The following is a 27,268-nucleotide window of genomic DNA, read 5'->3' on the forward strand; positions in this document are numbered from 1 at the left end:
CATTATTAGTGTCACCGCACGCGCTGCCCGCCTCACATAGTCTACTGAAATGCGTTGACATATTGGTGGCGTCAGTTGGCTGCGGTTCCATTATATTATACTATTCACATTTATACATAGATGGCGCTTCTGTTGGCCATTATTGTTTGTTAGGGATGGTTGGGGTTTTGTGGCATTGCCGCAATTGTGTGGTGGCTTCTATTAAACTCAATTCTAATACTACTGTGCGTGTGTGTGAAATGCGTGTGATTTCTTCTTCCCACTCTTTTGTTGTGTAGTTTTTCCAAAGCATGGCTTTGTTGTCGTTTTTGCAGATGCCGTTTGCCGATTTGTGTCGAAAGAAGCCAATGAAATTGGTGGGTGTGCGACTTAAGCTTTTTGACTAATGTCTGAGGTAGCGCTTTTACGTTTCTAATGGCATTCTTTTAGCCTTACTTCGTGACATTTTCCTTCAGAATAAAATAGAGTGATTGAATTGAAAAGAAAATATAATCATTAATTGCGTTAGGTAAATATAGTGTGCCTCGAGAAGTCGAAAACCGAAAGATTAAATCGATTTTAATTATGTCATACATATTGTAAATGACATACTAATCAGGAAGTTAAGACAGTTAGTGTTTATTACGTCAGCAGAGTGTCGATTTAACTTCTTGTCTAACCTTTTCCAGGAGAAAAACCATCCAGCTCTCTATCAGACACTGTGCAAATCACATGAAACCGTTAATATAATATATACGTATGTGAAAAGGGATACGCTTAAGAATAGCAACAAATCTGTTAAACTTCTCACTCTTCCATCGAACTCTCGAGAGTTCCTCTAACTTTCTACTGTTCACCCTTATGTTGCTGCTACTCAAAACAGCTCAACGCATACCTGTTAACTCAGAACAGGTATATATAGGGTGGTTTTTTTTAGAGATAAATAACTTTAAATTGCAATAAAACAACGATGGATTATTTGATGGACATGAATTGTATTTATCCGAAAAAAAATCTTGTGGCATTACATTTTAAATATGATTTCTGGCATATGACCCCCACTATTCCAACATTTCTGGCCGTACTTCGGGAATAACACGGCGAATGTTGTCTTGCAAATGGTTAAGCCTTTGTGGCTTATGCGCATAGGCCAATGACTTTACATAACCCCACAGAAAGTAGCCTAGCGGTATTAAATCACAAGATCGTGGAGGCCAATTCACAGGTCCAAAACGTGAAATTAGGCGGTCACCAAACGTGTTTTTCAATAAATCGATTGTGGCACGAGCTGTGTGACATGTTGCGCCGTCTTGTTGGAACCACAGCTCCTGGACATCATAGTTGTTCAATTCAGGAATAAAAAAAATAGTAATCATGGCTCTAGCCGTTCACCATTCACTGTAACATTCTAGCCATCATCGTTTTTGAAGAAGTACGGACCAATGATTCCACCAGCCCATAAAGCGACCAAAAAGTCAGTTTTCTGGATGTAACGGTGTCGACATACACTTGAGGTTCAGCTTCACTCCAAATGCGACAGTTTTGTTTGTTGACGTAGCCATTCACCCAGAATAGCGCTTCATCGATAAACAAAAAAAAATGAACGTAGCGCGATACGTATTCCGCACGGAACCATTATTTTCCAAATAAAATTGCACTATTTGCAAGCGTTTTTCAGGCATGAGTCTATTCATGATGAATTGCCAAACCAAACTGAGAATAAATCACTTGACAGCTGTTAAATCGGTCGCCATCTTGAACAGCAATGCCAACTTAAAGTTCTATACTTTGAAAAAAAAACACTACTCTTTGTACATGATATTAGAAGCAGTCAGATTTTCACCACAATGGCTTATATGGTATAATGGGATATTTGTCGTACAACTTCGATGCAGTAAAAATTAAAACTAAATTAGCCGCGCTCCTTTTTTAAGCCTAGGTACAAGTACTCGTAGTTTGTGGCTTATCTCTTATTCATATTCTACCGCGATTAGTTACGAAAGGATAAGACTGTCGAGAACTCATTCTACTATGTACTGTGATGAAAAAGTAACGTGAAATTGTCATTTAAAACTCCCTGGCATCGGGAAAGCAGGTAAATTCTTTTCTAGGTTGGCAGAACTGTCTATAACAATTGCCAAGTGTCTGTTTGTCAAAAGTTTTAATTATCTCCGAGTTACACGTGTTTTTGTAAACAACCAAAAGTGGATTTCGATTTTTACAATGGTTGACTTTGTTTGCGGAAAGAATATCAAATATAAAGACCCATTGGAAATGTTTTGAAAGACTGCTGGTGATCAAACTAAAGTACAAAAAAACGTGGTATAAGTGGTACAAAGAGTTACGATTGGGCAGAGAATGCGTTAATGACGAATAGCGCTCTGGACGACCATGAACCTTTACCCACGAGGGTACCATAAAATTGATGCTTGAAAAATGTCTATTTTGAGGAAGTTTTGTGTCTCCAATGCGCCAAGTCTCCACTTGTGCCAAAATCGGTCAAATGCACCATGTCATACTACATCGTACTACGTTCTCCAACCACCATATTCGCCTGATTTGACTCCGTACGACTTCTGGCTATTCATCAAACTCAAAATGCCAATACGGGGACTCGGTTTTGACAAGATTGAGGAAGGTCCTGAAGGCTATACCGAAAAAGACCATTCCTACTGTTTCGAGGACTGGAAAAAGCGTTTACAAAAGTGCATTTTATCGGACGTGGACTACTTTGAATTGGACGAAATTGATTTGAATAAATAAATAAAGAATTTACAATCTACGAATAAAATCATCTTACTTTTTGATCGCAGTAGTATATAAAATAGTTTGCAATGGTTCGATATAAATGTAAACCGAGCAACCTGGTGAGATTTTATCTGTCGTTGTTTTCTTACTTTCTGTACTCATTAGTTAAGATCTTGGCTTTATTAAATCGATTGGCTTGGGACTATTTTTAAAATTTGACTAATGATGCATATAATAGCTAATGAGGGCAGCCATTACTTCTTCTCGGAAACTTGGCAACGAGTTAGAGTTGTCATATTCTGTTATGACTTACAGATGAACAGTTGGACGAATGGACCAGAGCTTAGTAAGCGTTGGTCAACTGTTAATACTTTCGAACGCTCGAACGCCATTTATATGCAAGATGGCAAAGTAGACCCACCTCAGCACTCCCTTCTTAACTTATGTATGCTTTACCGAGACTGTGTAACCTATTAGAAAACCATCAAGCTGGAATCGATATACAAGTAAGTCATCTTAAAGTATTATCAACTGACTGAAGATCCTTTGTTGCTACATGAGGGTTTGATTCATCGACAAAAGTTTATCGGTAATACAAAGGATTTATTTTATTTACTCCAAACGTAATCGCTAAATCGGAAGTCAACGTTGAAACCTAAGCAACACAACCTTACCTGACATAGGTACACATATGTATATGTGAGTATCTGATAGCAGTGAAAACCTTCTTCTGCCACCCTTTTTAGTTAGACACCAATTACAACTGTGACGTGTTTCACAATTTTATTTAATTTTGCGTTCCGCATAATAAAACACCTTTTCATTTTCCAACCTCAGACTACGAATAAGCTACAACGTCCAACTTTTCTGCTCATTGCCTAAGAAATTCTGACAGTGTTAGAACTATGGTTGTGAATTCAACTAACGTGTCGCAGCTACTTGGCATTCTGTAGCCATAGTCCCATAGTCACACAGGCAAAGTCACCGTTAGAGACTGTAGTAACTTTCTTCTGCCAGCTCCAGTGCCCACATTATCTCTTCTTACTATAACTAAAATCTTATGTTTCACATATCTCATCACTTCGCCAACAATAACAACAAACAATGAGCATACACGCTTCAGCGCCCCAAAATATGTTATGGCAAATGAACAGCTCGAAGACGAGGCGAATAACTGTATGTGTGCTTCTTTTATCTGTATAAATGCCGTTGTATGTGTGCGTGTAAACGGGAATTATGGGCGAGGCAATTTGGTAGCTCAGGTAAGCGCGTACGTGTTGCCAAAAGCGATTCATCAGTAAGATTTCCAAGAAAGAAAAATTATGCCAAGAAAACAAAGTGAAATTGAACACACAAATATATAAAGATATGTATATAATACTATTTATATATATACATATATATATGCGCGTATGTGTATAAGGCAACCCGGAAGGAGTTTAGCGCAAAAGGCAAAAGGGCAAACAGCACATAAAAGTGCACAAAATTGCGAGTTTGTCAGAAAAGTTTTTCACTTTGTGGTAATTTTTCGGCGCTAACTGCAAAAGAATGCAACTCAGCGGGTCAAATGAGTGCGGGCGCCCGGCAACGGGGGATTGAGTCGGCTAGCGGCGTTATGGCTGCGTGAATTCAGGTTGCGACAGCGCTATTGTTGTTGTTGTTGGCCTTAGCAATAGATGACAAACAAATACACACATATACCTACCTGTCGATGTTGGAGTATACACACACACTCATAGCTACACTGGTTTACGACACAAATCATATAAACAGCGGTTAGCGTAGCGAAAACATAAAATTTCCGCTGGATGCTGCTGACGGAAACGTAATTTCTTCGTTTTGTGTTTGCAATTTTTGTTTCTCCTTTATTATTGTTGCATTATAAGTTACCACGCAGTGTCATAAAAGTATTGTGCACACACGAAAGGCATACGAGCGAAAATTATTTTAAGTGTTCACTATATACACCCAAATCGGTATACAGTATGTATGTATGTATTAAAGCCAACATATTTATATATGTAAATACATACATATATACTTTATGTCTCAACACCTATTACTTAGGAATAATAGTAAGCTCCGAATTTCTTATTTTGCAGTATTGATTGTGGAGTGATCCTACAGACCGTTTCTTAGCTTAATGAACTCTTGGAACATGGAATATTCTATCAAGATTTAGAATCCTTATGTGATGCTTTCCTTCATAGAAATATTGAGCTAAACAACAAACAGTCCTATCCTGAAAAAAATATACTCGGACACTGAAATTGGGTGTAAGCCTTATATAGTTTTAAAATATTTGAAAAGTGGGTATGGTACAGCCCTCTAAAACGTGTTAGAACTACCTGAGCAAATACCTTATGCTATATAATGTACAAATGGCGAGAATCTGATAACCAGGTCCAATTTACACATAATGGTAAACTATTTTTGAACAACTAGAGGTGGATTAACTCTGCTAACAAAGTTTCCAGAAACATAAAATTACGCATGCTTGTTGATATATTAGTCTTTCCTATGGCTTGATTGAATAATAAGAACCCTTAATATAGCGAAAATTAAGGTCTCGCAAACTTCTCGACCGACCCACAGTCTGGAAATATAAAATATTAAGTCATAACTACGCCTACTACCCATAAATAAAATTAAAATTTAAGTCTTAGAAACAATGCACACTGCTATTCTTACAAATGATAACACTCTTTCAAAAATAAGGCAAGTTAGTCAATAAGATAGTCGTATAAGGTGGCTTGCGGTCAAAAGTTAATAAAGTTATTCTATATCTCTCCAAACCCTCTAAGGACTAGTACCTGAATTCATATGACTTCCTGGCTTTTCGAACGGACTCCTAAACCTCAAATTTCCTACAATGCACTCCACAGTATTTCAGAGTTTAAGGCTTTATTCCTTTTCCCTTTCAAATGTTTCTTTATTATATTATCTCGGATGTCAGGACGCAGTTATGCTGGTAAGCTTTCTATGCTAAGGGTATATGCCGTATAAAGTAGAAATTCCGCTAAAAATTTGTAAATTACTTCCATTGCTTGTGCGGCTCGTAAAAGTCTCGAGAAAACTATATTCATTTACAGTTCTTCCATTATGCAGTCGGATGTTCTTTTCATTCAAAGTTCATTCTAATTAAAAAATTGTTTTATTTCAAAGTTTCACTAACACAAAATTGGAAGAGAAGACAGTTTTATTAAGAAATTATTATTTTTGTTTTTTTGTTTTAATTACTACAGATTAATAAAAGATAATAGAGAAATATTTATTAGTTACAAATATGTGCTTGCTATACCTCTTGCTTTGCTGAAGATGTCTCTGATCACTTAACTACACTTATGTAAAGCTTAAGCTTTCGTAATAGAGCTGCCTCCCGTATGGAAAATAAAATTTTATAAACAAAACACCGATATGAAATTAATAATACTTGAAAAAAAATATTAATAAATAAAACTTAAGCGAACATATTTTTAAAATAGAGTTGCCAGCTTCTAACAACTAATGAAATTTTATCAATATATATATTGTGTTTTACATCAAATACCACATTATGGGTACGTAACCAAAGGTATTTAGGACATCTAGTCTGAAAAACTTAAATTATTTTCAATTTAAATCAGATATGAATAAAATAGATTTCAGAAATTTATTAAATCATACTTAAAAACACAAACACTTACATAGCATTGTACACATACATACAAAATATATGAAAATCATGAAACTTAAACAAACGAACCGACACAAGACAAAAAAATTGCCTGAAAAAGATCAAGGCTCTTCGCAAATTAACATAACACTTGCATGTGCTATATATGTTTGCATGTATTTAAATACATACATAAATGTAGGTAAGTGTATGTAGATATGCTCGCGCTCCATTTCTACGCTGAAAAAGCAAATGCAAGTCACATGCACTCAGCAATGCGTGCAGAATTTCATTTGATATTAAACTAGCTAACGTTTGATGTGCAAAGCGTTAAGTGCCTGAAAGTATGCTTTCAACGAATGTTATTAAAAATTCCAAAAATTTCACTAACCTCTTGCGGCTATCATACAACGCATAAACACACACACACCAATGCTTTGCCAGCGCCAACACAAATGGCATTTAAATGGCGGCTTTTAAGAATGCAAAAAAAAACTGGTAGCAAGGCAAAGTGTTTCTAAACTTTTCATCAAACCAAAATTAAAGGAATTAAGTGAAAACTTAAAGCTTGGGTGGAGCTTTTTTTAGTTCCGCCCGACAAACCTCTTTTAATGTATTGCATTTCATATATTTTTTTCGTTTTGCAACGCCTTCAAAGCAAATAATATGGCGCTACCGCAGAGGCGGCGGAAGAAACAGTGGCAGCAGCAGTGCGAATGTTAAGGAAATGAAAAATTACGTCGCTTGCCTTCCGTTAACTCGGTGGCGGCGGCAGCGCCGCACATTTATTGCTTGCCCACCGTTTTTCCGCTTGCCACATATTTTATGATTTCGCTATCCGTTTTTTTCGTAATTTTAATACCCTGAACAGGGTAAATTAAGTTTGCCATAAAGTTTCTAGTAGGCAATATCGGAGACCTAATAATATATATATATAAGCAATCAGTTACGAACAGTGAAGTAGTCCCACAATTTTTGAGATATCGATCTGAAATTTTACACACATCATTTTCTCCTCAAGAAACACACATTTCGGAAACGCCGTTATCGGATCACTATATGATATAGCTGTCAAACTGATCAATCAAACGCAAGTTCTCGTATGGAAAACTTTTTAATTGACAAGATATCTTCGCGAAATTTGACCAAAAGTCTTCCAAAATAGATTTTTTAGATATGACCACTATAGCATATAGCTCTGATCCAAACTGATCAATCAAAATTCAATCCTTGTATGGTAAACTTTTTTAGTGGATAAGATATTTTTACGAAATTCAGCATAAATTATTGGCAAAGGCAACGGTATAATCTCTATAGAAATTGTTCAAAACGTATCACTGTAACATATAGCTGTCACACAAACTGATCGATCAAAATCTTATATGGAATCTTTATCATTTGTGAAGGGTATTATAGTTTCGGTGCAAGTCACTCTTCATCCAATTCGCCATTTTTGTGCAATTCATTACACTTCCTCACTTACGAGTCAACAGCATTTACCGTTGCCATAAAGTAAAAGTACTTTAACTACTTTGTAGAGCGCAAGAAAAATTAGTCGAAATATAAACTGTTAAATATACAAGTAAATACGAGAGTATATGTATATTTATATGCGTATATATGTTTGTGTATGTCATAAAAGTTATGCCCACTTCTTACGCGCATACGTGCGCTGCATTGTTATACTCAAGTGCAGACAAAATATTAAAATTCTACGAAAGTGCCATTTACAAGTGTATGTGTGCACACACACACACACATACACTAACTTACACTTCACATTCTTTTCAACACACTTGTTTGCTCACATTTCTGTCGTCCATTCGTGCAGCATTGCGTAACTATGCATATTTTATTTCGCTCAGCTTTTCTTTTATTTCGCCACACACTCCACTCCACCCGCTCTTTGAAGTTCTTGAAGTCGAGGAGGCGCTAAAGCGCTGTAGGGCGTGCAAAACTTGTAAATATGTTTCGGCAGCGCTGAAAAAGAAATGCCATAAAACCACTTTTCGCGCATTATTCTGCACTTTTCACCGAAAAATTGGAAAATGAATGCAAGCGAGCGTACGAAGACACGAGCACACGGGTATACAAATACGCGGACATAATACGGGAAAACGCGCCGATGAAATATGTTGGCGAAGTTGCGTATGTGCAAGTGCCCATTAGGGAAAACTACGCCGCAATTTGCAGACAGTAAATCACTCAAAACGGTCAGCGTAAATGAAATAGTACTTTATTATTTATTATGGTTTTTGGAACACAGAATCCGGTGAAGATATTAAAAAAATATATATGTACATCTATGCATATGTATGTGTATTAAAATATTATATATGCCAACTATAGCCTTTTAAACTAGGGCTACTTTTCGTTGAAATTTACACTTACGTGTTAGGGTTGCCACCTGCATAGAAAATGAATTTAATTTCAATTTATAAATAAAGTATAACTATGAAATTAATGATATTTGAAAAAAAAAATGAAAAAATACTTAAACCAAAAAATTTTTACAACAGGGTTGCCAGCTTCTTAAAAATTATTAAATTTCACCAGTATATCTATTGTGTTTTACATAAAATAATTGTACCACAATATGAGTACGAAACTAAAGATGTTTGTGCAATCTAGGCTGAAAAACTTTTCGGAAGAGATGCCACCTATCTGGTAAATAAAACTCACTTCACTTTATAAATAAAGCAGACATCACTGAATAATATTGCCAACTTCTTAAATAGAAAAAAAATTGTAACAATGATATAGTTATTTTATTGCCATTACTACAAAAGAAATGCGAACCTGAAAGCATTTGAAAATCTAAGCTGAAAAATTAAATTCATTTTAACTCATAAAAAACAAAAATACGCACGCAAATAATAAGTCTTTTTAAGTAAGGTTTGTAATGTTTTTAGGAAAAACTGCCTAAAAAAAATTTTAATATTTTATAAAATACTTTAAACATGGTATTTCAGATGTCTTGAGTCTGAAAAAGTTGTTTCAACGGAGTTACCACCTATTTTGAACAATTTAAGTGCACTAATTTGAAGTTACTGTTAGTTCAAGAAAATTAAGACTGATACCAACTTTCAGAAAATATATCAATTATATTGACCAAACGATGGATTCACACTCTTTCGTCAATATTTTGTACACCAAGAAATTAAAATAATCATATTAAAAAATATTTAATATGAAAGTCGGTTCATAATTTCGTGGATTTTACGATGCAACCAGACTATTTTTTCTTTGAAGAATAGAGAAATTCTAAAAGATGCGCAAATTTAAGACTCAGTAATAAACCCTCTCAATTAAGAAAAGACGAAGCAGCTCTGCCTACTACTAGTAACAGTCCCCACCGCATGCTATTAAGAAATTTCGGATCATGAAAGTCTTTGCACACACAGCCCTTAAGAAGTTCCACACTGCATATTGATATACATCATATTCCAATTTCAGAAATAAAGGATTTCATATTATACACACAACTTTTAATGTTTTAGACGCTCCACTATGATCTAGAATTCCAAAAGTTATAACTAGGACGTATAAATTCAGGTAGCATACAAAATTACAGTGGTCGGTAGTGGGCTCTCCAACCGAAAATGTTGAAATATAGCGGACCATGCGCAACTATATTGGATTACGAAATTATTACCTATTATACTGAAATGATTTTGACATGTGCTATTTTTTTCCCTACCGGGTCATTTCGGAACAGATACACCAAGCTTCTTCACTCGAATTATGCATATCATAGCGAAGACACTTTGAAGCAGCAAAGGGAGATGCGCCACAATCCCAGATTCGCTCAAATGCAATAAAAGTTGACGCACTTAAAGATAATGCTCCACACATACAGATGCTGAATTGTATATGCATAATGTATGAATGCGCATTTGGGTGTCCGGTGTGTTGCGTACATATGTGTTACGCGTGTGTTTGTGTAGTATGAGTGGCGTAATGTTGCACATTTACATGCACAGGTTTTGTACTATCGAAATTTGTCGTAAAATGCAGCAAATCAGCAACACAGATTCGATCTTTTACGCTGGCACGGTTATATGTACATTTGTGTATAGGTTTATACACATACATACAAGCGCCATTGCTCAGCAGTCGCATGCGCTTGCCATTATTCCTTTCATATTTCATTTTGGTTTCGATTTGCCTCTTTCTCACCTCCCATTCGCTTAGTTTATGAGCTTTTTATTGGAAAAGTAGCAGAAACGTAAATACCTTAAGCTACGCCAAAAGACATGCCAATATAACATACCATATACCGAAGAAGCATAAAATGATGACGGACGTGTGGTTGTGTGTCGGAAGAGTGCAGGATGTTCGAACTTCGAGAAGTATGCGAAAATCGGATTTATTTTCTGCTGACTACAACTGCTCTTATACATTTATATATATCCGTAGTGGGTTACAAACACACATCTATGAACCCCCAGCGTGGTGCCGTCAGCCAAAAGACGTTATGCAATTTTCGAATAAGAAATGAGCCCTCCACTGGGACTACGTAAATTTCTATTCCTCAGTGAAATCTGCGAAAAGGCACATACGGAATGCATATGCAGAGCATTAAAAAAGCGGAAAGTTAATGCTTTCAAAAGAAAATTTAATGTGAAGAAGCAACAGACAGAATGAAATTAAACGGTACTGCACATTTTCGAGAAAGCTTTGACTGTGTGACTGTCTTTTTCAATATATATATTTCAACCAATCTACTTTGTTGCTAAATAGCAGAACACTTGTTACCGACTTTTGTCTAGGTCAATATGCCCTAAATAGACTAAGGCCTTATGGGACCTTCTCAGAACGGGATCTGCTAAAGATTCTATAAAGTTCACCGGCTTTTCGCTGTAACAGTAACTGCCTGTAAGCATCTGCTTCTGTTGAAGTCAAGCATGATATAAATTATGGTATGGAACAAAAAAGATAAGATATTAACACCGGGACATCTACCATACATGAACTCAAATGCAATTCAGGTTTTAGGTTCGATAGAAATTTACTAAATAATATATCTAAATCTATATCTATATCTATCAATATCAATATCTATGTATATATCTATATCTATATCTATATCTATATATCTATATCTATATCTATATCTATACCTATATCTATATCTATATCTATATTTATATCTATATCTATATCTATATCTATATCTATATCTATATCTATATCTATATCTATATCTATATCTATATCTATATCTATATCTATATCTATATCTATATCTATATCTATATCTATATCTATATCTATATCTATATCTACATCTATATCTACATCTATATCTATATCTATATCTATATCTATATCTATATCTATATCTATAGCTATATCTATATCTATATCTATATATATATTGATCTATATCTATATCTATATTTATATATATTATATATTGATCTATATCTGTATCTATGTCTATATCAATATCTATATCTATCTTTCTTATATCCAACGGTGAGGTAAACAGAGAACTCACTTTTGGTCCAGGAGGCTTAAACTGTTTAAGGGGTGATCGACTCATTCATAAATGTAGTCCCAGAGCTTATGAAGATATATTTTAAGTCTATGTAGTTTGCGGAAATTGACGCCGGTCTTGCTTTACTTGAAAGCTTTCCGTGAGAAGTAAATGCAGACGTGGTATAATGATCATTTCGGAACCTTTTTTTTAAACTTGATAATTTGTATTCGTGTAATGATTGGACGTAATATGATTCGTGAGAGAGTTTTATATAGGACCGAAAAGGACTTTAAGGACTCTGTTATACACGAAAACTAAATGGACCTGACTTTATGGACCTGTGCCTAATGATTAGATGGCTGGAGAACCTATTCGGAAAGTAAGTTAATTAATCGAAGACACATATTATATATTACAATAAATTTTCATTATTCATAAAATATGGTTAAGAAGGCTTTCTCAGAGCGCACAAAAGACACAAAAAGAAATCTATAGATATTTTATATTCCTAATCTACCAAATGTAGCACTTTCACAAAAAGCAAATAATCAACTGTGCCTTGTGAGATGTATACAAAATGGAAATTACTTGGCTAAATAGCCTCAGAAAATTAAAATCGGAAAGCTTATGAAAACTATTTTACCAATTGAGATAAATATCGATATACCTATATGTGTGTATAATCCACGCAAAAATATTCATCGAAAAATACGATTGTTGTAAATTGGTAAACACTTTTCATTCCAATCAATGGCCGACCGAGCCAATCGAATTTCGCATACTAGCAGTACTCCCAAATAAAGATTGTATGTCTGTGTATATTTAAGTAGTGGCCAACACAACTGCAAATATCAAAGTCCTCTTGGCGGTGCTTGATTTATGTATCCATGTGTGTTTAATGGTAGTCATATTACTAATTCTCCGACAATATTCTTCGATTTCATTGTAAATTTTTAGTTCGCAGATATTAACACAAAAGGCAATACATTCACTTCTTAATTGTATGACAAACAAAGGAAATGGGAACAAGCACACGCCAGCAATCACGCACACGCATACACGTTGCCAACTTGATTACTTACGTATGTATATAGAAATCATGCGATTTAGTGGAGCAAAAGACCCAGTAGGAAAACTTGTAATTGCTGAGGACCAAAACTGTAGGGAGACAGCAGTAAAATCGACAAAGCCCTTTAACTAGAGCTCTACAAGTATATAAAGTAGGATAGTCGAAAATACAGTCTTAACAATATTCTAGTGTTAAAACAAATTAAAAATTTTCCATACGAAAATTTCATTTTGATCAGGGAATTTGTAATGCAGCTATATGCTATAGTGGTCCGTTCTAAACAATTTGTTTAGAGATTGTAGCGTTGCCTTAGGCAATAACCTATACCAGAATCTTGTCAAATAAAAACGATATCCATACATGAACTCTTTTGGTTTAGATCGGTGTGTTTGTATGGCAGCAATATGCTATAGTGGTTCTGAGAAATGAGTATGTTATTGAGGAGAAAGCAACGTGTGCAAAATTTCAGATCGATATCTCAAAAACTGAGGGACTAGTTTGCGTCTCCATCGAGTCAGCTCGTCCTAGACCAAAAATATATTTTTAAAAAGTGTTTTGACACTTACTAAGCAGCTTACTATATACAGTATATATGTATATATATATGTCGATTATATATATAACCCAAAAAACCTTTTCGACATAATTATAACAGTATTTTTAAAACTCTTAATATTGTCAATTTTCCAACTATTGATCAAAAGATTCGATCATCTAAAAAACAACACTGAAGCCAAGACCACGAAGTCTGACCAGCTGATGTAGAGATTTAGTACACAGTATTTGCTTTTTGGTGACTAATTTCAAGAAATCAGTAAACACTCTCGGCGACGGATACGATTTAGCTTAGTTATTTGGTTTGAGGTATTTGAAATTCGCATAACGATTCTAAAATTCGAAAACTCTCGCCTGATGACTTTATACTCGTATACTTACTTAGTTACTTAAATTAAATGTTTATAAACAACCAGATTATATTATCTATAAATTCTCGACAGAACCTGAAGATTTTCACATCATTCAAATTCTCTTTTTTTTGTAAAGAGTAAAATACTCTCTCTACTACTCAGCGAAGAACAAATAATTATACTAAACCGACCTTTCCAACACTTAAAATTTTCTTAGCGGGTAACTACTAAACGCACACACAATTTTCACGTAAATTCTATTTGAGAATAGTATGTGGAGGGTGACGGTTACAATAGCATTTGTTAGGTTTGGTCGATGGTCGAAGTAAAGAGAATTTCTATGCGGTTTGTAGGCGTATACAGACACATCCTTATACATTGAAGGCACTCCTGAGCGAATATTGAAATTTTGTTGAGGTCGAGCATTGGCAGAGCATAATTGTACAAAGAAATGGGAACAGCAGCAAGGATAAACAAAATGGAAAAATATAGAAATGGGCAGGAAAGGAAAAAATAAAAATCGTTTGCAGTTAACCGGCGAATATCTGCGTTATGGCGAGACGACTGAAAGAGCGATTTATACAAAAGTTAAAATATTTAAATTTAAAAATTGTGCTTAATTAAATTAGACGCTGCAATTTTAAAAATTTTTCACCTAACCTAAGTTAAAATAATTGTGGTGGTGTTTAGATTTCCAGCTTTTATTTAAATGCTACTCAATATGACTTCATACTTGCTAATTTTGAATTTATTTGTTTATTTTTTAATTTCATTATATTTAAATTTTTCATACTCTTCATCATCAGTGATACGGAGATGATCACCTGAGAATAGCATGAAATGATTATCATTGAATTCCAAATTCGCTTTTACTTGCAAGAAAATAAAGCCTTGTAGAGTTTACCGAGTTTTCAAATTTCCCCAAAACTTCAACTCTCTCTTCCGCCGACATACAAGTAGATCCACAATGACAGCAAGCCTACAGCCAACTACCATTATGTTTTAAATTGCAGAAAAAATTAAACATTTTTATTTATTGTATATAGATAACATATTCACGTTCCTTAGATCTAATATAGAATTTTTTCAGTGATTTACCACAACTTGGAAGATTTTTCAACGCACTTACGAGATTTATAACACCTTAATTCTCGACACCTTTATTAACGCTTATGTTTTCCATTGCAAATTCAATAAAGAGATCAAAAATAGGGAGTTGTCATGCATAGGGATACAATATTTAAATGGAAGGAGCGTGGCTATTGTCCGATTTCATCTATTTCCATATCGTAGCATAAGGAGCAGAAGTACGATGTTTCTAAAAAGAAAACTTCAGTAGTTGATGGGATACGTATTTTTAAGCATATAAGGAGCGGAACCATCAGGCAAAATGAAAAAATGTGAATTAGGAGCTTAATATTAGAAAATATTTAATTTTCATTGTTTCAATATGGCCGAATAGCGTCTAATTTTAATTTTATATATTTAACTTTATCTATAAATATTTATGTAAATTAAATTTACTCAGCCAATTACAAAAAGTGTAATATTATAGCCAAATATAGCCAAAGTTTACTAAGGTTTGTGGTAAAAAAAATCAATAAAATTATATGTTGCATACATGTTAGGTATATATATAAAATAGATACATCTACATATACATATATATATACATACTTTTTTAGTGTTGTTTTTGTTGTCAATTAAAAGTGATAAATTCTACATGTATCTACAACAGTGAAATCAACAAGCCACAAACGCATTTTCTAGCGTAACAATAACTTTACAACAAAAAAATCAACAACAACAGCCAACATCAGCTCCAAATCAAACATACATATAACATCAAAAATATCTGCAATGACAACGAGCAGAGCGTTGGTGATCCTTAGCCGCTTAGCTTAGATAAATGTGTGCTTCCACAACTACTTTCTTAATCCGTCATTCTCTCAGCCAACCCTTAACTATTTTCACACTACACCACTAGCTCCATCTCTACAAATGTATCCCCCTTCCTCGAGAGCCATGCATATTCAGTTGGATAGCCGGCAACAGTCATGCCACCAGTGCCAGTGAAGCTGATTTCACATAGCTTACACATGTGATCATTATATATGTATATTGTATACATATACATATGTATATATATATATATATATGTGTGTGTATATGTGTATATCTGTGCAGGAACCGAATGTTATTGATTTTTTTCCGTTTGTCGATTTCCGTTATGTGGCGCACTAAACGCTCACACTTCAAGCCGCTTAACCTGTTTGTAAGCGACGATGTGACTGTGTTTGTGTATTTGGCTCCTGACTATTGGCTCACCTAGCTACTGAAGAACTGCTTGCGCGCCCAGAAAAATTTTGAGCAGACCAGTGCTCCGGGTGAATATAATGCGCCACTTGTAAATACCTGTGTTCAAATTAAAGTGTGAATGAAGTGGAATGTTGCCTATACTTGCGCACATACACAAAATAGCTACGTGGTATACTTCTAGATGAGCATAACCAACAGCAACAACTTTATCATTAGCGTCTGACTTGAGAAAGTTGGTTGTTTTCTCCACACCGTGGTCACTGACGTGCTGTCTGCTTATCTTTGAGCCTGCATGTGTGTTTGTTTGTGTATATGTAGGTGGATATGTGTGTGTGTGATTGCAGATAGCTCTGACAAAAGCCACACTAATGCCCGCATTAAAGCAATCGACACCTAGCCGAACGAAGTGACCGTTGACCAAGCTCTCAGCCAAAAGTAGCTGCAACACGAGATAGACAAATAAAAAAATGTATATATGTATGTACATATATACTGTGCATAGAGTATGTGCTTTTTGGAGCATTTCGTTAGAAAGTTTTTTATTAATGACATTTTTCCGTGAAATTCGTAACAAATTCATGCGATAAATTAAAAAGTAACTAACTAGACAGATAAATCTAAATTTACTGTATTCTAATGGCAATTAGAGATGACAGTTTTCCAAATATAAATTAATGAATTTAATATAAATATTATACTATAATGTTATATATTATGTTAACATAATATTCCTTAAATCTCTTCTTATATTCCTTCTACGAGAGGGAAATAAAAAGTAGACTGGTAAACGAAATAAAAACAAACGATATTACTAAACCATATCGATATATTAAAATTAAAACTCAACTATTACCGAAAATGTATTGTAAAAATTAAATTACAAAGTCGATATTTTTATCGATATGAAAAACAATCAAAACCCGAAACCGAATTAGAAATAATCGATATTGTTAAAATTGGAAAATGTTATATATTGCAAATTGAAATCGAAAATAATAATTATAAGTCATAATTTTAAAAAATGCTAAATATTTTCACATATAAATTTACCGTAACAATCAGAATTAGAAATAAAAATAACGATATCTTTATCGAAATTAAAATGATCGTTTACTGCTATATTTTTCTACGTGTCCGAAATATTTAAATTAAAATCAACCTAATTTACTAAAATGAGACATATGTGATTTAAACTCAACCCAAAGGGGCTAAATATAATATAGTGTGTATACTAAAAAAAGGTGCATATTCATTCATATTCAGCGTTAAACCACATTATATTTTGAAAACCGTATCCCCTGGAATATCGGAAATCACCATATCGGGTACAGTGGGGCTAGAGGAAGATCTGGACTGATTCCATTATACCATATAACTCACACACTGATTGTCATATTCGCTATAAAGTCTTCTAGAATCACAAAAATCGTTATATGTAGTATATGGAAGATGGGGTGTTTCATGGACATATTTAATACACATTCGGCAGTAAACTATAGTATTGGATAGTATATACCTTCAGTTAGTTTGAATAAGAAATCTTAGTTATTGATCGAAATATGCGATATAAATTCAATCGGAATTGGATCCATCACTTGGATCCATCACACTGTAGACACATTTCTATTTAATATTTTTTTTAAAGCTTTTAAATGGTGTTATGTGCCAGAACTATTGGATTTAAGTGTATTTTCATCGAGATTAAGCTTCGCAGGACTGACCAAACTGAAGGTCGGTGGAAAAAATGTTATGTCGAATTAGGAGAATATGATATGATATGATGATATGAAAAATCTCAAGCTAAAGAATTTAGAGAAACCATTTCTATCATAGAATAAAATGTCCTTTCAATAATTTGAGAGATCCAATTATTTGTCTGATCTTCTAAAGATCCAAAAATTGAGGAAGGAAAGGAAGACAATATTTTCACAGACTACTTGCTCCCAACAAATCAAACACCCTTTATCGGCATGTGTCCACACCCTAAATACGCAAAGACACGTTTGTTTGTTGTTTTGTTGATTCCGTAGATGAGCTATGGCTGTGAATTAGCAGAGCGCGCTTAATACCACAGTAGCAACAACAAAAGCAACAACGCACCGCAATAACACACACCACACACAACGCCGACAACAAATCGGATTTAGGCGAGTAATTGGCAAAAGCAGACACAGACAAAAGGCGCCTAGTGAAGTGTAAAGGTGAAAAACGAAATTGGAAAAAACGAAAAAAAATAATTCAAGAAAAATGCTAATAGTGCTCTGAGCTACCACACAGAGGAGTATAAGAAAATGAGTGGCAGGTGTGTGGATGGGTTGTGGCCAACACACTGCCAATGTGGGGCAAGGGGAAAAGCAGTAGGGCGAGAAGTGACCACACGTTAATGCAAATTGGCTTCATTTGCCGATTGGAAATGTGTGCTTTAAGTATTTCAGTATGTTTTTATGTGTATTGAACACCTTACCAAAGCAAAGGCAGTTCAGGTTACTTATACGCAGTGTAGCACCGTCAATCCAAAGCGTCGTGGACATTTGTAACTTGCTGTCGCGCTAATTAGCTGTCATTTGCATGGTATATAGGCGTTGTAAATACATACATATGTATTTCATATAAATATATATATATATATATTTAACTAGTATGTATTAGTATTTGTGACTCTTACTGCTTATATATATTATTATTGCTTCCTCAATGTCGTTGTACCCACCCTCTGTGCTAGAAATTTATTATTTTTTTATTTTTCTTTCATTCTTTCTTTGTTTCCTACATCTGTTACTTTACTTTTGCCTTCATTGCGCACTTACCTCATCGATAAACTCGAAATCGCCGCCATTTTCGCCAACATATTTCTTCTTCTTGGCATCAGCGCCACTCAGACCGGATGACATCAACACCAGACAAATGGTGGCAATCAAAAGTAAACACCTCATTTTTCTTATAATTTTTTTAGTTTGCAACGTTTCACAATAACAACAACAACGATACGTGAAGCGTAATAGACGTAGCAGTTGCACTCAAGATTTTAAATGTTTCGATTATTTTTCGGTCGCTTTTATATGTTTTTATGTTTTTGTAATGTATGTTTTTTCTTCTTTTTCTGCGTTTTCTTTTCCGTCGTTCGCTGAAAAACGCTTTGATGATCTGTGTAATTTACGTTAGCAATTTCCGTTTCCTTTGTAGCACGCAAATTACGTGCTTACACTGCAAGAATTCATAATTTGATTACATGATAATTTATTTTATTTTGTTTTTATTGTTGTTGTGTACAAGTACAACGCCCGCGTATGACATATTTTTTATAAAATTTTGCTTTGAAATTTTCATTCACATTTGTTATTGTCTGCGAAGGCAAGGCAGCAAAAATTCACAAACATACATATACTTACACTTACACATTTACAACTCACACAACTATAACTGCAGCTGCTAGAATTGCGTGCACAAGGAACGAGGGAAAATGCTCATCTTCGAATTTTGGCTCTCCACCCGCATTCGCAAACGCATTCATGCAGTTACAGTTATAGTAACAGTAAATAGTTGTAAAAACTAAAATTCATTTGTGTCTGCATATGTGTTTGCATGTCTGCATGTGTGTCTATTTGAGCTGCCTTCTTCGCTATTAGCGTGTTGTTATTGTTTTACACTACTAACACTTTAAACACACGAAGCGCACATACGCAATGTAAATATATATAATATAATATATTACATATGTATACACAGTGCACTTAGTTGGTCTCTGCTATGCTCTACTGTGCTCTGCTATGTGCTGCTATTTTATTCAAAGCAAAGTCCTTTTTCATCCGCTTGACAATTTGCAACACTTTTAGCCACCGCCGCGTCCGAATGTAAACTGACTGAATGGACTTGTCCCTATTGGTATGCACGGAATTCTTTTGTCAAGTCGCGTCTTTGGTGGTTCAAGCGAATCTCGGTTAGCTGTGCGACGCATGCGGCGTGAGTGTGAGCGCATCTAAGCGGAGCAAGGGTGCCAACTCTTCGAATTTGGTGAGAGCGCTGTTTCAAAATAGTCAATAAATCGTAAAAAGGGGTCAGTTGGAAATTCATATCGGTTTTACTGATTCGAATTGTAGAAGTGAAGCTTTGCAATAATTTTACCATTTCAATTTGGTATACTCTTCATAAGCAGTTGCTGTTTTAGTAAGAAAAAATTGTTGTTATATAACATCATAAAATACTGCTGGGTAACAGATCTTATGACATCTTGCACGCCTACTTCTAGGAAATCGATATGAAGACATTTTTTTGGGGACTATTTTGTAGAATATGTGCATCTGAGCTCTTCAACTCCCAATAATAAGGACTTTCATGTTTATTTTATTTATTAATACTCTCTCTAACCTCTAAAAAGGCATCCAATGCAATCGAGAGCATAAATCGTGGCTTCAAATCTCCGATAAGGCAAAAACTAAAAAACAGAGTGTACTTAGTTTGCCCGATGTTTGTAACGCCCGGAGGTCGGAGACCCTATAAAATATACATATGAATAATCAGAATGACTAGCTGAGTTGATTTAGCCATGTCCGTCTGTCTGTATATACGCGAACTAGTCCCACTGTTTTTGAGATACCGATCTAAAATTTAGCACACCTCTTTTTGCCCCCAGGAAATTTATCGTTTGTCAGAACCGCCGATATCGGACTTATAGCATTTACCATAGCTGTCATACAAACTGAACGATCGGAATCAAATACATGTATGGAAAGCTTTTTTGTTTGAGATGATATTTTCAAGAAATTCGACATAGATTACTGTCCAAGGCAGTGGTTTAGATAAATCATTATACTCTATAGCTTCTATACAAACTGACTGATCAAAATCCAGTTCTTGTAAGGAAGGGTATTATAGCTTTGGTGCCACCGAAGTTAACGTTTTTTATTGTTTTTATTAGCCGTCTATGCTTGCCACTCACCACTATTCGAAGAATCATAAAATCAAATCCCATAGTGAGATTTCCCCTTTCTGAGAGAGTTTTTGCATTTTGAATTGCCTCCAGAAATCATTGATGATACTGTAAAGTTATCTGTTCAAATATTTTATCGAGAACGGTATTTTGGGAGCATGAATCATGACATAAGTCACAAAGCCTTAGAATATTTTACCCATGCAGGTGTTCCATCCATCATAATCAATCAATGCTAGACTCGTTCCAAAAGAGATGAATCTTTTGAAAAAACGACGTCGAGTAGAAGATCGCAACGCTTCATTATTAGTGACTGTCCAACAAACCAGCGAATGGCGCTTAAAAAATGAGCTTTATGCTTGTATTGGCTCAGGAGCTTATTTTGTAGACGATAAATGAGATTTGTATTAAAATACGTGAGAATGTAGGATTTTTTATCAGTCCGAATCAAATTTTGTATATAGTAACATCGAGTGCGATCCGATAAGTATTAAGTCTCATCGTCCAATGAGGCCACTCTCATTTTTCTTGGATAACTACTGTCAAAACTTCAGCCAAATCGAACTCGTAGTTTTGGTTTAGCAATATATGGAAACAAATTCTAGAAAAACCGAAAAAGAACCAAATTGGTCGGTGATTCGAAATTGTTTTAACGTGTTTCGAAATGCTCCACGTCGGTTGTTATGAAGCATGCCCAGTTAAGCCGAAAACGGCTATAATCGAGGATAGTCCAAAAACTCGTATTGACAGACCGAGAATTGATGGAGCTCGAGATAGCTGTGAGAGTAGGCATTTCAAAAGACATCGTATGTCATATCCTACATGAGCAACCGTAGCCTCACGTCACAACAGTGTTTGACGCTGTTGAAGCGTTATTCGAAGGAATTTTTGTGTCGTTTCGTCACACCCAAGATCAAGGAAATGTGATGGCCGCTATTTTCATTCTACGCCGATTTGCCGAAAAATGGCTTATTTTGCCGAAAAAGAAATCGTTTCACCACCGAGCTGCTGCCCTTTCCCCGCCACGGAAGAAATATTATTCAGACAGTGCAGTTCGATTATCGGTAGGTCAAGTGTATTAGGCTAAAAGGACAAAATGATTTATTTCTCAATCATAATTTTTCGAAAATTTCCGTTTTTCATTTGTAGGCCAGGTACTTAACGGTACAATTTACCGGAAAAATTTAATATTCACTTTGGAGAACTTGAGTCGCATTAGCCAAAAAAAGTGAGCGCGATGTTCTGAAAACGAGGATTTGAACTTGCACTTTAAAGATATGTAGAATACAACCAAAAGGTAAAACGATCATTGAAGTGTGCTAGTAATATATCTAATAAGATTTGCGAATATCTTGAACCAATAATCAGAAACCCAAATACCCAAATATGATCTTAATGGCACTCGAAAGTCGATCAGTATTACTCAGACCTACAAAGCATTTTTACTATACTCCAACAACGTTGTCCAAAACAGTTTACTGATATTACAACAACAAAAACGAAAATAATATAGACACAAGTTCAGATATTGAACTGGGTAGGTCAAGACGTCTGATTATTTTCGGGACTCAAAGTCGCTGCGCTGAAGTTATATTTAACTTCACCAGCGTTTTCTCAGTGTATACTATAAGTTGCTAAGCCTACTAAACTGCGCATGATTCAACATTTTCCCAAATACGTTCTCTATCTCTCTGCTCTTATACCACGAACTACCAACCGTCCTGCCTTAAATAACCAAGCATAGATAGAGGACATTTTAGCACATTTAACCCCCACCGCCCGAGAAAATGTCAAAACAACAACTAAACAAAACAACATACCACTAGATGAACGCACACAGACACAAGCACCACAATACCCGTTTAGAAGGCGCAACCAAAATCGATTTTTACTTTGCGTGCAAAAAACCGAAAAGAATAAAAAAAAACGAACGCATTTTGTATTTGGTTGCGAGCAGCGCCGCGTAGTCGCTACTCTGCCGCTTGCAGCGCTTTCCGCCCCGATTACATATCATCGATGTGCGCTAAGCCAACGACGACACATCGTCCGTCCGTGATGCCGTGCAATTTAAGGCACCGTTAAATGAGTACGAGTCAAAAAGCAAAAGTCTTTCACCTAAGTATTAGCTGGTCACCGCTGCTGAACCGTGGCAAATATTCAATTCTCTTTTAAGCGTGCTCTCTGAACCCACGCTGTCAACACAACAGCTAGGCCTTTGGCGGGCAGCAGTCACTACCTAGACGTAGCAATCAAGTCATAGGAAAAATCCCTGCCACTAACTGTGGCAACGGTGACGGCGACACATCTTAATGTCCACCTGCTGTGAGTCGATTCGGCCGAGTGCGCGCGTTGCAGAGGCGGAAGCTGCTGGTGCGCGTCCCTTACGTCGTGTGTGAGTGCTTGAGTGTATATTTGGGCTCAGATTTTTCGGCAGCGCATAGGAAAATCAACAACAACAGCGTAAAACGAAATTTGTGTGTGCATCATTGAATCGCACACTTCACCGCGCCGGAGCTTTCCGACAGGCAGCCAGCACAGCCAGCCACCCAGGCATCACAATGATGAGTCAAGCATGATTGCCATTGTCCTCAAGCCGACTACCGTCTCCATCTACTGACACTGCAGTGTGTGTGCTGCATGCCAAAAGAGATATACCGGTGTTGTTGTTGCGCTTCTGCTCATTGGCAATGGGAAATGTGCCATTTAAAATTTTTCGGCACTGTTATGGAATTTTTGGCCGTCGAACACGTTTTATCGGCATGGCAGTGCATTAACGGCGCAATGAGTTGTCAAGCAGCCAGCTTGCCAGCCAACGGGGCAAAGCTCTGTTGTGTCAAGCTCTCAAGCCAGTTACCAGTCACTCCGCCATGCGTCGCTGCTCCAGTCTCTCTTACTGCCCCCAGCATACATGACTGTCGCAGCAATTCAATGCATGACCGCGGAGTCATCAGCGCGGGCTTTGGCTTGTCTCCACAAACGCACAAACTCACGCATAGCCCAGCATTGTAGTTTTGTTGGTATAAACGCGGCCGCTTTGCTGCCCGACTGACTGGCTGGCTAGCTGGATGGCCATTTTGTTGGCTTCGCTTACCATTTGCAGATAGGCACCCTGCCGATATGACGCAGCACTCACGCGCTAAGTCATCGGGCCGCGCTGACATAACTGCCGCCACCGCCGCTGCTGGTCACACGCAATTGGCGCTGGCACGATTTTTAATTTTTGGTCGAGTGCTTTTCACTGTGTCTTTAGATTTCACCGAGTACGTTAACTTCGGATTTGTACACAACAAAAATAATAGCAACAGCATTGGTAATGCAAACAGTTTCGTTCATTTTTCACCGTTCCAGTTTTCTGTGCTATTTCGGTGCTGTCGCTCGGCGCTCGTCGCTAATGCCGCGTTATACTGCGCGCAGCGATAACGTGTAAGCACGTAGCCGCAGTTATTTTCAAACGTATGCTCCGGCATGTATTTTAGATATTTTTCAAATCATTAATTCATGAATGTCAGCAATGCACTTAAGAAGTAGGTGGATTCTGCCTAAATCCAAGCATACGAGTTTAATTAACGTTAAATTTCATTACACAAGTCCCAAAAAAAAAAAAAAATTAAAGCTGACTACGTTAAACAAGGATTAAGATACGGAACTCAAATTTGGTACAACGAATCGCAATAATAAGAGGCACATGAGGCTTGAAAACTTTTTAATAGTGGGTGTGTGCCCGGCCCCTAATAGGTTTTATGTATATATATTATATCCCAAACTATTTAAGCTATATCACCCAAATTTACACGGCACAAATCATTTCCTCATTTCATCTCTTACTACAGCATGAAAATAGGTGAATTCGGATGATAACCACGCCCACTCCCCATATAACAGTTTAGTTCAAAACTACTAAAACTGCGATAAATCAATAACTAAATGCTTTTTTGACATAAACTTTTTGACCCGAGATAGTACGAGAGGGCTTTATAGGAGCCGCTGACAAATTTGGATGATGGGCGTGGCACCGCCCACATTTAGGTAAAAAATCCATATTTCGGGACCTACTCGACTGATTTCAACCAACTTCGGTATGTAATATTATCGTGACATTACTACAATACTGTGTTAAATCACGCCTACTTCCCATATAACACAATTTTAAACTTCATCTGATTCTTTAACTTTCCAGTATACAAATCATGAACCAATAAATGTATCCGGATAAAACTTTGCCCAAATAGTGCCCTCAAAGCATTTCATTTTAAACCTATCGGACAATCAAAATTTATTATTGAACTTCGGGGAAAATGTTTCTTTGATAATAATATACGCTTGTGTAAAAATGGGTTCAATTGCATCAATACTTTCCTTAGCTCCCATATGCCTAACATAAAAATTTTCGTACTTCCAGTTGACTTTACACCACATATATCGGCCATTGTGAGAGTTAGTTTAATGAAATTGTGAGAGTGTATTTTTCTAATAACAGTGTACCTTGTGCTTAAAATGGCTTAAATCGGGAGAAAACTTGCCTTAGCCCCATATAACTGATATTCAGGATTTCGAAACATCCAGCTGATTTTACTCCATATACAAGTAGCATATATGTTTATATTTATAAAAATTGCTTGAAAATAAGTTCTCAAGTATGCCTGAATAATGTTAAAAATTAGTGCAGTCAGCCCTTCCATTTCTCTGCTACCAATGATTTTAGTATAATTTTCGCCAAGAGGAAATAAAAGATAAAAATGAAACTAATGGAGTCTATGATCTTCAAAGTAGGTTAATATGATACCTAATTTGATTGTAATCCGTTCACGATTATGACGAATAGCGAAGTTGTACCCCTTCGCTAAATTTTTTAATATTGCCAAACCTTGAAGGTATTTAGCCGGCTTTGATCCTTGTAAGTTGCCTGAGTATGAAATATTCGGTTATACGTTATATATTTATTTACAAAGAATCAATTCCAAATTCTTGGAGGTTTCTGTGAGTTGTACGGAATGACCGACAGGAATAGAAGTATAGAAACCGCCATTTTGAAGAACTGTTTTAAGGCTTCTTTTCCAAGAATTCATGAAAATCCGCCGCTGTTCAGTGTTGTATGAAATCTTTATTGAAACCACCAAACAGGCAGTAGGCAGTGAACTGTGGCAAAGTAACAGTGAGCTTCTCACGATATCTAAACAAAGAGGAACGCATTCCCGATAAAAGTAAGCTCCTACTTTTGAGTCTTAATCTTAGTAGTGTGAGTTACTAAGATTAAGACTTAAAAGTTCTTGCTATCAACTTCAAATTCAAAATTTGACATGTCATCGGATTCAGGTATAGCACCATCCTCGGATATGAAATTTACTGCTTCCGTTTTGAGCTATACCCTTTTACATTAAGCGCCCAAAAGTAACAATAATCACTAAGTTTCTTTTGTTAGCGCCATACTATAGGAGTCGCATTTCGGAAAGCTTTTTTTGTTTGTAAGCTTAGTTCACGCAAGACGTTGAGAGTGTAATAATAGTTATGGCATGTATACATTTAAAAACAGTAATAAATATAAAGTGTAACCTATTTATTTATGAATTCAAGTGAGCCCAAAAAAAAACCTGGTTTTTAATAGAATTTTGAAAAATAAACTGAGGTCTTGCAATTTTTTGAGCATTTTTTTAGTTTTCAAAACAAAACAGCATTTTTGTTGCAGAGTTTGTGATATTGGTTATTTTAATTTGTTTCTTGTGAATAAAATTTTTCATTCATTTGAACCAATTTTCGGTTCACCTAGTATATTCCTACAGAAATAACGCCGAAATATGTATTGATCATACTCCAACCTCATTTTACGTTGCTCCCGTAGTTTATTCTCAATTTAGGCCCCAAAAACGGTAAAATTTTGATTGAACTTCTCAGCATTTCTTACATAATTTCGAATTCCAAAACCTTGTTGAATGTCATCTGATGTTCTTGCTCAAAACATGTCGCATCAATTGCTTTTCGGCGACTTTCACGGAGAGTGAATAAACAGCTTCCTTTGCTTCTTGATTGATTGCTTAACTGGCAATAGCGCGACAGTCGTACCTTTTTATTGCTAATTAGTGTCATTGAATCATAAATCTTTCTCTCAAAACCTCCACGAACCAGCGCTTCTGAATTTATTATTGTCCAAGCTTTGTGGGAATACAATATTACGACGTGGTTA

The 27,268-nt window shown here is 35.8% G+C and overlaps 1 protein-coding gene across 6 annotated transcripts in view; it reads right to left on the reverse strand.

Moving 5' to 3' along the window:
* The window catches only part of Cow (Proteoglycan Cow), a 168,002-nt gene extending 147,960 nt beyond the window's left edge, over positions 1-20,042 (reverse strand). For 3 of the 6 annotated variants that reach the window (XM_036368778.2, XM_070105479.1, XM_070105478.1), the window contains exons 1-2: positions 19,818-20,042; positions 18,971-19,367 (exon numbers count right to left, since the gene is read on the reverse strand). In XM_036368778.2, coding sequence (XP_036224671.2) covers positions 18,971-19,096 — 126 coding nt within the window. In that variant the 5' untranslated portion in view covers positions 19,097-19,367; positions 19,818-20,042. The remainder of the gene's footprint in view (positions 1-18,970; positions 19,368-19,817) is intronic. The other 3 variants (XM_036368777.2, XM_036368774.2, XM_036368775.2) reach the window with 2 other exon arrangements.
* Positions 20,043-27,268: the final 7,226 nt, after the last annotated feature.

Source organism: Bactrocera oleae, chromosome 2, assembly GCF_042242935.1.
Source record: "Bactrocera oleae isolate idBacOlea1 chromosome 2, idBacOlea1, whole genome shotgun sequence".
Taxonomy (NCBI): domain Eukaryota; kingdom Metazoa; phylum Arthropoda; class Insecta; order Diptera; family Tephritidae; genus Bactrocera; species Bactrocera oleae.